The 12,160-nt window shown below is 48.0% G+C and overlaps 1 protein-coding gene across 3 annotated transcripts in view; it reads left to right on the top strand.

The window, feature by feature from the left end:
* The window catches only part of ush (Zinc finger protein ush), a 187,711-nt gene that overhangs the window by 171,631 nt on the left and 3,920 nt on the right, over positions 1-12,160 (top strand). For 2 of the 3 annotated variants that reach the window (XM_011150905.3, XM_011150904.3), the window contains exons 2-6: positions 7,699-7,946; positions 8,441-8,825; positions 9,188-9,650; positions 10,992-11,248; positions 11,675-12,080. In XM_011150905.3, the coding sequence (XP_011149207.2) occupies positions 7,699-7,946; positions 8,441-8,825; positions 9,188-9,650; positions 10,992-11,248; positions 11,675-12,080 (1,759 nt within the window). Of the gene's footprint in view, positions 1-7,048; positions 7,612-7,698; positions 7,947-8,440; positions 8,826-9,187; positions 9,651-10,991; positions 11,249-11,674; positions 12,081-12,160 lie in introns of those variants that run through there. The other variant, XM_025301171.1, reaches the window with a different exon arrangement.

The following is a 12,160-nucleotide window of genomic DNA, read 5'->3' as shown; positions in this document are numbered from 1 at the left end:
GCTCGGGAGGTGTTCGCGAGCGGGTCCGCGGGGAATCCCCCAAGCAACGAGCGGTATAACTTCCGGCGGAGAACTTCACTCGAGAGAGTTATCCATAGTCCAAATGCCGGTGCAGTCGGTAGGACGCGAACTTTCGGGACGCTCAATTATTAGAACTGCGGAACTACCAGTTTCGCGACACGTGAATTTTTCCAGCTTTTCTTCGACGCTTGTTAGAAATATCCATTTTTAACGCCGAAATATCACAATCTTCAAACGAACATGGCTGCAAATTCGCAGCGCAAATGCGACAGCACCTACTATCTTCTAAGACTTTCAAACCTCGAGATGCTACGACGCTTGAATTTTCAGAGAAAGCCGAGACAAATTTCAGGACTTTTCAGGACGGCCCCGATCCTAACGTCTCATAATTCTGTAAATCTCTGCGAAATATAATCTCCCACGTCGTAGCATTCCCGGTCGAATTCCCTCGTGGGAAGGCGATCCGGAACGTCCGAACTTTCTCTCTCATCGCTTTCCACGTTTCTCCAGTTCGCTGTCGCGCTCACATCGCCCCTTATTGATACCTCACGACGCATAATTAAATTCCTCGCTCTCGAGATCTGCCGTGCGACCTGCACACCGGTCACAGCCCGCGCGCTCCTGATATTCCACGAAGGGCGACACGTCGATCGCCCCATCGCGACTACAAACGCTGGGGCTTCTCTCCTTCGCCGGTACCCTTCGACGCTCCCCGCGTAACGGAAGTCTGCTCGTGAAACACAGGGAGCCCCGATGAGAAGAAGATTCGCGAGAGTTGAGCTCTCACTTAGCGGCTACGGTGTCACGATCGGGACCGGCGCATTAGCATATCTCTACGATGCAGCGTGTTGGGGGTGCGAAAGGGGTGCCGGGGGGCGAGACGACACGGCGGCCGGGCGAGGGGCCTGCGCGCGGGGGAGGGCGAAGAGAGACAAAGCGAGTGTGGATGCAACGGTATATACGAGCGGCGACGGGCGGACATCTCCTCGTGGTCGTCGTGAAAAGGTGCACGATCCGCAATGCGAATCGCGCCAGAGCTTCATGGACGGCGGCAGCGGTGAGGGACGAAAGGGGGGAGGGGGCAGAAGACTCACTCAGCAGGCCCTGCCTGTTACCTGTACGTCGCGTGTTTGCCTACCCGCGTCACGATCAGGATCCTATTTGCATAGCGCCGATGAAGCTGCTACCGTGCCGCCCGCGGTTCTTCTCCTGCCGAAGGACTCGCGCGTCTTCCGCCCCGGTGCGGATGCTCGCTTGTTACGCGGGGGAGGGGGGGGGCGGCTGCCGTCGCTCGGGTGAACTGCGTGAGGATCGCGGCGGAAAAACGAAGGTGATTCGTGATCAACGCGGGTCTCGCCGCAATCGCGTGCCGCTCCGGAGAATGATGGGACGATAGTGGCGGAAATATGGGAGTAATTGTAGATGAGAGACAAGACAAGGTCGTGCGCGCGAGAACCCTTTAAAGTCGTAATAATTGCAGGCATCTCGTCATTGTTACGTCGTGATCGTGAGCTCCAGTTTGGCACTCGCGCGTGCCGAATTAGGCCTGAACGAGCGGGGTAACTTTTCAGCTTTGCATTTTTTCGCAATTCTTTCTCTATGTGTCTGTTGGCGATCTTGCGGAAGCAAATAATTGAAATACTTTGCCAGTATCTCGATAAAGTTCCGACAACACTGAGAAGACAGATACACGAGGGGTTCGGTATTATTCGGTATCTTGAGGGTATCTTAAGGGTTTCGCATTCTTGAATGGGAAGACCCACACGGTGAATTCTACAAAATATCAAACAAAATTAAACGGTATCTGGCGCGTGCCGCGTTAACACGAAGGAGATTCTTACAGGCATTGAAGTCTTCAATCCGACGCGAAGCGAGATATTGACATTTCGGCTATTAGACAGTTGGAACTATTCGTATCTCAAGACAGTAGAATAATTCGAATTTCTAACGAGAACGTGATAAATCTTATCGTTACGTGAGAGGGAAATATAACGCAAGAGACTAAAACATAACACGGATGACAGTAGCGGGATAACAACGGTCCGTTTGTTTCTGTCTGAAGAACAGGATAAGACAGAATTTTACTCATAACTGCATCGTCACGTTGTATTTTTCGCTGATGTAACCGAAGTCGTCGTCGAGCGTGACTGAAGCGAGGCGAAAGAAAGGCACAGCGCGGAATAATAAATGTCCCGCATAACTACTTATTACTTGAACGACCGAACGCCTCCTGCATCGCACATACACACACATACACACACGGCACGCATAGCGCGCGGTAGCGCGCTTTCGGTCACGGAACGCGCGATGATTTACCGGCGTCACGTGCGTTCGCGCGACTCCTCACGAATACGTCTCGCCTACGCATCTCTGATCGTTTATCAATCTTCACCTCATTAAATTCACACAGGGCGTTCGCCCCTCCCTTCCTGCTTGCCCGATATAATTTAATTTCACAGTCTCTTTTTACCAACGCTCGCACGTTCGTTTATCTCGACGCTCGAGCTTAGTCGACGAAGATGTGCACGTCGTTGCGAATCTTCGCTCGATCCGGCAGTCCCGATGATACCAAGGTAATTTGCATGTACAAGCGTAATTTTACCCGTGAAATTGATTAATTGATATCAGGGTTTTGTTTGTTGCTGCCACTGAGAGACATGGAGCCTACCTTCTCTTTTGTTCTTTCTTTCTCTTAATTTTTATCTCTGCGGAATGATATCTGCTTTTCTGTTGTCTTTGGAATTTCTTTTTGTGCATTTTAAAACAGTGATACTACCCTTGATAAAAGAAAGTATCCTTGATAAAAGGGACGCTTTTATTTCTGTACATTTTTTACTTTATCTAAAGATATTATTTGTTTAAAGATAGAAGCTGAAAGTTTCAGAAGCCAGGTAGTGAGAAAAGCACTCGATGACGCACATAGACGTTGTGTGATAGAACAAACTTAGAGATAAGGCGAAAGGGTAAACGTAGACCGAAATCTGAGGTTCATTAGCTAGACGAGATATCGGAAGGACCTGCCGTACAATCGTATCGTCGGGCGCAGAGAGAGAGAGGGAGAAGGGAGAGAGAGAGAGAGAGAGAGAGAGAGAGAGAGAAAGGGAGAGAGAGAGAGAGAGAGAGAAAGTCGCAGTCGAAAGTACGAGCTTCCGGCTCCGTTCTTCAGCGACGTTGCAGCCCGCTGCGGAGTCGCTGCGATTGCTCGTTTCTCGCATAAAGCGGGGCCGAAGGTGTACACGGGCGCGGTATCGGTTCCGAGAAAGGCTTATCAGGCCGCGGATATGTTAATGGCGGCCGTGTTGCCTCCCCCAGCCTCCCCGCCACCTCTTTTCGAGATATATTGCACCCCGAGCGCGCGAGCGAGCGCGCGTCCGAGGTGGTTGGTGGCTTGCTAGGTGGTTGTCGTTGCGACAGCCCTCTCGATTCGCGCCGTGTGCGCGTGCATATGCATGCGCCGCTCGCAATCAAGAATACCCCCGACGGGAAAGTCCCGGCGGGGCGCGTTCGGTGAGAAGAGAAAAAGGGGGAAAGTCTGAGGTCACACAATTGCGATAATCGCGCGGCCAACTTTTCTAATTGGCCGCTTTGAAACGATATATCGGAATCCACTTCGCGCTACTCTCATCGGGTTTCATCTCTCTCTCTCTCTCTCTCTCTCTCTCTCTCTCTCTCTCTCTCTCTCTCTCTCTCTCTCTCTCTCTCTCTCTCTGTCTCTCTCTCTGTCTCTCTCTCTTTCTTCTCCTCCTTTTTCTGGCACCACCCTCGTTTCTGGGAAATTCGAGGATTTCCATTTCGAATTATTAGTTGTGTGAATTAATTCGGTCCATTTGGCGGTCAATTGCTGTAGTATGTAATTTTCTAACCTGTAATGTCTGCTAAAGGCTTTATTTTTTAGTTTTGATATCTGGCAATAATATCCAGTTGATAAACGTTTGTATTTGTAACAATAACATCGTATTTATCTGATTCGAAAATGTCGAAATTCGAGCCAAAATAGTATCATTTCCGGGAGGTTCTCATTTTCTGTTTGCATTTGAAGAAAACAGCCGCTGAAGCTCATCGAATGCTCGTAGAAGCTTATGGTGAAAGTGCCCCCACCGATAAATCATGCAGAGAATGGTTTCGACGTTTCAAAAGTGACGATTTCAGTGTCGATGACAAACCTCGTCCAGGTCAGCCGAAGAAGTTCGAGGACGAGGAGTCGCGGGCGCTAATCGATGAAGATCCGTGTCAATCGCAACATGAGCTCGCGCAATTGTTGAATGTTGATCGTTCGATCAACAATTTCTGTGCGTTTGACAGCCATGGGAAAGATTTTGACAAAGAAGGAAGATGGGTGTCATACGAACTGAAAGAAAGAGACATCGAGAGGCGGAAAGCCATGTCTGAAATCTTGCTTGCCAGGCAAAAAAGAAAAGATTTTTTGCATCGTGTTGTGACGAATAAGCGGCCGGAATATGCAAAGAGACAAAGTGATCTTCGACAAAGTGATCTTCCAGCACGATAACGCTCGGCCACATGTTGGAAAGATTGTGAAGGCCACCTTGGAAGTACTTGGCTGGGACTTGGTTTTACCTCAGCCGCCGTATTCACCAGATATTGCTCCATCCGATTGTCACTTGTTCAGATCGATGGCACACGAGCTTTCGGACCAGCACTTCAACAATTATGAAGAAATAGAGAAATGGCTCAGTGAACGGATCGCTTCGAAGGACGAGTCGTTTTCCCGTCACAGAATGCAACAACTGCCAGATGGGAGAAAATAACAGCAAGCGATGACAAATACTTTGATTAGCGTACTTTTGCATGTTTCTTCATACTAAAGTCTTTTTTTTGGAAGAAAAAAACGGACCGAATTAATTCACACACCTAATATTACTTGCCCAGGGGAGATTTCGAGAATTTCTGAAGCGGGGGATTTTCGCAGGTTTCGAGCTTGCGATCTCCGAAACGTGGCGCGCTCGAAAGCACGAGTGCCTTTCGAGAGCTTGCTCGTCACTCCGCGTCGTGCGCGAGTTCCTCGGTTCCTGAGGTCAGGGCTGTTTGGAGCGTCGGGTCGCCGATATCCTTGAATTTTCGAGCGCTCCGCTGGTCGGATTATCAGATTGCTTCGATCCTCCGAGATCTCCGGGCCGATCGCGAGCCGGTGAGCACGGAGAAAGATCATCTCGAGATCTCCCGCTCAATAATAGAAGCCCGGCGAAGGAGACTAAGCGTGAGATAAAGAGATCTATCTGCAGCCTCCCTCCCTCCCTCTCTCTTCATTCACGAAATGAAAGAGATCTATCTACGGCCTCTCTCTCTCTCTCTCTCTCTCTCTCTCTCTCTCTCTCTCTCTCTCTCTCACACACACTCTGCCTCTATCAGCTATTCTCCAATCGTACGTCTGGGATCACGAAGAAGGAGCGAGCGGACGAGGGTCGCGGATGAACTCGCAAACGTCTCGCTGCATACGAACGTATGCATGGCTGCGCAATTAAGGCCGATCGGCAGTCCAAGAGGAACGGAAATAGACTGGGTTGGCGGCAAGCAGGCAGGCAGGCAGGCAGGCAGGCAGGCAGGCAGGCAGGCAGGGCAGGCAGGGCAGGAAGGGAGAAGGGAGAGAAAGAGAAGACTGCCAAGCCTTGCTGCCTGCCATGCTGGCCGCCGATCCATCGATGACCGCTTATTTACAGAGAAGCAGAGGGAACACGACCCGAGTGTAGATGCGAGCTCGGGATAGCCCACGAGCGCGCTGCAACCCTTTGCCCAATCTCCTCAGGCATCTCTCTTCGTCCTCCCTCGCGCTCCCCCCCTCCCCCTCTGTCACTCTCTTTCCTCCTCCTGTTCCTCCTCCCCCTCCTCCTCCTCCTTCTTCACATCGTCGTCCTCCCGCTCCCGCTGCTCTTACTCCTCGCCCGAGGAGGCAATTAAAGCATCCGGGTAATTCTCGAGTCTCGATCTCTCGACGACGAGCCACCTGGATCGAGTCGAGTCTCCTAGAGGTCCTTGAGAGGATCGCCGGGTGGAAAGGATCCGCGGAGGAAGTTCGATAATGCCGGGGCGCGGAGAAGGAGAGGGGAGGCAAAGAGAAACATATATGCGCGATCTTATCGTAGATCCTCTCCTGCGAGCGGGAATATTGTATCACCGTATCTCGCTTTTCCTTTCGTTTTTCCTCGACTCTTCCTTTTAATTAGCTCGCGCGCGCGACGCGCGGCGCGCGGTGATTAATGGATGAAATTGTGAGGATTTCGATTAAAATAATATACTCTCGCCGGCGTTCCCGCCGCCGAGAGATTCCCGATAAACGGCCGCGAATAGAACGCGTCTCGATAATTCTAGAGGTATTTTTAATCTGCCGGCAGATACGTCAGCCGCGATAAAGCCATTTTTCTTCCTACGGAACGACTAAATCGAGAAATGATAGCTTCCACTCCCGCCGCATATCGAAACGCTCGCCGCATTCTCAGAATGTTTCCGCTGCTTTTCCTATTATCTTCACGGTTAAGAGACTTCGCCGCGAGACGAAGAGTCGTCCCGAGACCGCGTCCGTTCGAAAAGAGAAAAGAAGCTTAATTTTGAGAACTCGTCGCGAAATTCGGCGTGTTCCCTCAAGATCGGCCCTTTTACTCTTCTTCTTGCCCGATAGTTCAATTTCTCATTAATCCGAATTCAACTCCCTCGAGTTTTCGCGAACTCTCCCCTTCGCCCGTCCGCGACAGCCGTGACTTCGTCGATAACATGGTCGCTCAGTGTGCCAGGATCAAATCCTAAGATAAACGGTCCACCATCCTACGCACCCTGTTCGACAGGATCGGCCCAACGCTGGACTATTTGACAGGCTGCACAAGCAGCAGACCGAGCGCTCGAGCCCGGTGGGGGGATGAGAGGCGTGCGAAGGGTGCAATTGGTGGTTGTGTTAGACGGGGGGATAGACCGAACGGGAGAGGGAAGGGAATGCGTTAGGTACCCAAGAGTCGGTACACCGAAAGTCCATTAGAAATCCAGACGGCTGGAAAGTGGCGTCGCGCGCGTCCGTGTCACCTTTTTCTCGAGCTTTCTTTTCGAGGACGATCCCTTCCTTGATCGTCAGCTTCTGGTTTGGTTCAACTCGACACCATTGTGTTTGCGTTAAATATAAAATATATTTGATATCCGATCGTTGTTGGCGCGTCTTAATACGATGCACTGTTGAATTAATTAACGTGATTAATAATGTCTGGATGCCGACTTCGATGCATGTGGAAATTGAACGGAGGATTCGGAAGTTGCTTTGGATATAACTATGTCATCATCGATCGAGGCCATTACAAATCATCTATTGTTTCGTGCTGCGCTTCTTTATCAGCGTCTCGGAGTCTTCAAAGTTCCCAAAGCTCAGCTTCGTCGAAAACTCGGACTCGCAGATACCTCACAAACAAGTTTGCTCTCCCTTTTTCTCTTTCATTTGCAACAAATTGAATTATTATAATGTCGATTCTTAATTCAGTCGATCGCTCGAGTATCGAGTATATCGGGATGACATCGGTTGTGCGATTTCGGAGGTGTCAAAGTAATGCTGAAAAGAACTTGACATGGAAATCTGCAAAGTGCCTTCCTGCGATATGCGTGAATATTTTTTATTTTTGCATTTGTCGCGATTTGAGTTTAGTCGGTCTCGACTGATGCGCGATCGTGCCTTCCTGTTGATTTCAGGGGAGGATGAGGAGTGGAGTGACTCGGAGAAGACCCCGTCGGTGAGCAGCGGCGTGGATGGCGGCGGATCAGCGGTGTCAAGTCCTGTCGCACCCGCGGTCGAGGAAGACTCGAGCTTACCGCCCCCGCCGAGACTCAATCCTCTGTCGGCCTCGGCCAATTCCACCAATGAAGACCTCAGACTACGTCTTAGTGTACTTCCAGAAGACGCTAGGAAACGCCTCGCCAGCCTCACCGAGGACATCGAGGTGCGTGATGCTTCCTCGTGGTGTTAAGTTTACTTCAATTAACTCGCTAATCTCCCAACGAATGATCTTTGAACACGTCTTGGAATCTTTAGCAACGTCGGCGAGTTATATTTGTCCTTGGCGACAACAGTTCGAGTGATATCTTGAAGTAATTACCGCTCACATACCTCAACAATTTAAATAATTTGCTGACATCTTGTTATATTTATCTCCTTGAGAAATATTAATATCTTTGTCTGTTTGTCTTCCCGAGAGAGGGAAGAGAGGGAACTCAGAGGGAATTAACTTTTCTGGTAAATTTTTTCCTCAATAATTTGCGCGCAGATTATTTAACATTATTACGTCACTATTACATCATTTTGGAGCTTTTGATTTCCAGAAATATAAAATCGACCCCGTGTAAATTTAACAAATTTCTCGACTCAATTATAACATCTGATACCTAATATGAAGTATAAAATATTTAATACGAAACATTTAATTTAATTGCGCAGGTCGCCAGGAGCATAAAAAGCCATGCACCGTCCAGGAGAGTGCGTACGCGAGAGTCGAGTCCCAAGGACGTCGAAGAGGAGCAGGTGGCGGTCAAGGAAGAGGAGTGTCAACTGAGGTCGTCGTCTTTTTCGTTGTCTTCCACCAGGAAACGAGACGCCGTCTGCCGTCGGGACTCGGAGGACTCTGCGAAACGGTCCGACGAGTCAGCCACCGAAGCCAAGAGGATAAAGCCTGAAGATGAGGCAGCACCAAGACTGAGACTCAATGCTAGTCTGGCGACGGATCCCGCCCTGAGACCCGCCGCCGTCGCCGCTCTTACTGTGAAGCCCGAGAACTCTTCACCGCCGAACCCGACTCCGCCGTTGCCGGCCGGTCTCCAAAACGGTAAGATTTGATCCAGTCCAACTCCGTCCAATTGCGCCATTGGCGCAAATCCTCACGCATATGCTTGGATCCCTTTATCACCTCTGCATATCATCTTTTAATATTTGAACATCCGTTTAAATTGTTTAACGTTTATGCATTTGTAAGTCGTTGAAGAGTTCAGAGGAAGTTGTGTCTTAATAACCATCGTGGGTCCCTCATCCACCATTTCTTTTCATGTCATTGGGATTCCTTTTTGGAGAGAATTTTATTTCGACCTTTTTGGGCCAGGAGAAATACGGTCTGACCTACTTTTTTTTTGTTTTATCATCGTCGATTTATCTTAATCGACTTTCTGACTGGACCATTCGTAATCTTATCAGCGATCGCATCCGGACGTCTGTTTGTCCTGCCGACCGACGGCAAGGAAACGATCACGGTGGAACCAGCAAGGCCGACTGCGTTGGTTTGTCCACCGTGCGGCATACGCTTCAGTTCGGCGAGCACTCTGGAAGCGCATCGCACCTACTATTGCGCCCACCGACCGCGTTTGGAGGAGGATGCGGCGAACGATGAGGACGACGACAAATCCGGCAAGTACGAGGTGCGGAAGGCGTACGCGTGTCCTCATTGTTCGTACAGCGCGGATAAGAAAGTGTCGTTGAACCGACACATGCGGATGCATGCGGCATCGCCGGCTCCACCGACGATACCGCCGGCGAATCCAACCCCGACCAGCAACCCGGCCATCGGTCAAACCACCGCCTCCAACGGTTCTCTCAGCGAGGAGGCTGAGAGATATTGTAGGAATTGTGACATCAGATTCAGCTCCTTGAAGACGTACAGGTGAATAAATGAGTGCTTAGATCACTCGGAACTGTAGTGTTCAGATTTGTGCATGGAATCGAGTCATGTGTCAGATGTAGACGTGATTAATTCATCACACACATACACACACACACACACACACACACACACACACACATCAGTTCTACATAAAAAAAATGTTATATAAAAATATAATTTTTCTATAGAACTCATATACAGGGTGTCCCATTTTAAGTGTCCACCCCAAATATCTCTCTTATTTTTGATTTTAGAGAAAAATGGTTCAGATATGTTTTGTATGGTTTCGAGGGGGCTATAAGATGGTACCATTGATTTGACCTTGAAGAGTCATTTGAAGGTCACGTGAAGGTTACCTCAATTTTTTTAGATGGAACCCCCTATTTTTCATTACATATTCTTATAGCTGACCTCGAGAGCTTTCCAAAACTCTATAATCAAATGTTTCTTGGTGAAGTACTTTTCGAGTTATAAAGCTCCAAATTTACAAAATTTTGATAAAAATACAAAATATTTCGTAAAACATTCACTTTCCGATAGTCTTATCTTACATGATCCAACCAGACAAGGCAAGATCCGAGCATGATCCAGCCAGTCAAGAGAAGATGCGAGCCTTGACTGGTTGGATCATGCTCGGATCTTGCCTTGACTGGTTGGATCATGTAAGATAAGACTATCGGAAAGTGAATGTTTTACGAAATATTTTGTATTTTTATCAAAATTTTGTAAATTTGGAGCTTTATAACTCGAAAAGTACTTCACCAAGAAACATTTGATTATAGTGTTTTGGTAAGCTCTCGAGGTCAGCTACAAGAATATGTAATAAAAAATAGGGGGTTCCATCTAAAAAAATTGAGGTAACCTTCACGTGACCTTCAAATGACTCTTCAAAGTCAAATCAATGGTACCATCTTATGGTCCCCTCGAAACCATACAAAACGTGTCTGAACCATTTTTCTCTAAAATAAAAAGTAAGAGATATTTGTGGTGGACATTTAAAATGGGACACCCTGTATAACTATATTCTGTATAAAAATAATTCATTCATTTCAATGGCACTACAGCCCCAATCGAACCTGGGCTTCCCTCAACAAAAATAATTAGAATCATAATTTTAGTTAAAAAATTACGGTAGTTAAAATTAATTTTGTAAAATATTCAGCAGTGTGTGGTAAGATAAAAGTCGTTTTGTTTTTCCTTTATTATTTATTAAGAAGGAAAATTATGTTGTATCTTAATTTAGAAAAAAAAAATGTAATTACAACTTTCAAATTTCACCATTAGAAATGCTCGAATGTTTGCAGGACGAATTTTCTAACGCGACCTGCCATTTCATTGTAGGGCACATAAAACGCACTATTGCAGTACCAGGCACGTGGTGAAGGACACGGTACCAACGCCAGCGACGCCGCAATCCTCGGTCAAGGCGTCTCCGCCAACGAGTTCGAGTCCCGGCGATTCACCACCCCCGCAACCTTGCCTGGCACTGCCAACCAATCCTCCTATCGTCTTGCCGTACACGGTGTTTCGCGGGGCGAGCGTTCTCGCTGCACCATCTCTTCCGCTTTCCGATACAGTATACTACCTTCTGCCAGACGGTTCGTACCAACTCAGTACATTATATATATGTTACTGTTTAAGAAAAATTTATAGTTATAATTTATAGTTTGTAAGCTCTGTGTTCTTAAAAATGGTAAGCTTTCATTCTTGAAAATTGCAAGAAGTATAGTAGCACGCGAGAAGTGGCTCCAGATATTTTGATTTTTGAAACAGTGTCCAATGTGAATGGAGATAATTTATTATCAACGGTCTGTGAACTTTCCGTCCAGACCGTTCGATCTTTTAGTTAGTAAATTGAAATATAATTAGGAAATATTTTGATGATTATTATGAAGCGCGCGTGTGTTAAGTGACAAGTACGATTTAATTTATAAAACGAAATGGAAACTAATGAAAAATATCTCAATAATCCTCGAAAAATAAGAATATGTTTAGTGATTTTCGACGCGTCATCATGTCTCCAGGTACCCTCCAACCGGTAACAAGGGGTCTTCCATCCGCTACGCAAAACGCAACGATGGAACCACCGGCTGTCTTAAAAGCGGCAAACAAGCCCTCAACGCCAGCATCGGTAGTTATGGCGTCCACGTCGCCGTCCGCTTCAGCACCCCTTGATCTCAGCGTGCGTAGATCGCCGGGTCATCAGGACGAGAAGGAGAACAGGATGTCACCGGCGCCATCGTCTCTGCCGCCACCACCGGGCAGCCCCAGATCCAGGAGCAGCGGTAGTCCCAGAACAAGTTCTATAAGTTCAACGCAGACTGCTGCCGGTGTTGTTGCATCATCACCAGCTACTGAAATCCCTTTAAGATTAACTGATTTGCCGCCACCTCCTGTTCCGGGGGTACTAGTGAAGCAAGGTGTTTCTAGGTGAGTCTCAGAACGCGGTTCTAAATGTAAAACGCGTAGAAACTCGAGTCGTTGAGATCTTGAATACACGATATTTTACT

The sequence above is a fragment of the Harpegnathos saltator genome, unplaced genomic scaffold (assembly GCF_003227715.2).
Source record: "Harpegnathos saltator strain DR-91 unplaced genomic scaffold, Hsal_v8.6 scaffold403, whole genome shotgun sequence".
NCBI classification, from domain to species: Eukaryota; Metazoa; Arthropoda; class Insecta; order Hymenoptera; family Formicidae; genus Harpegnathos; species Harpegnathos saltator.
This window is presented reverse-complemented; position numbering and strand designations above follow the sequence as displayed.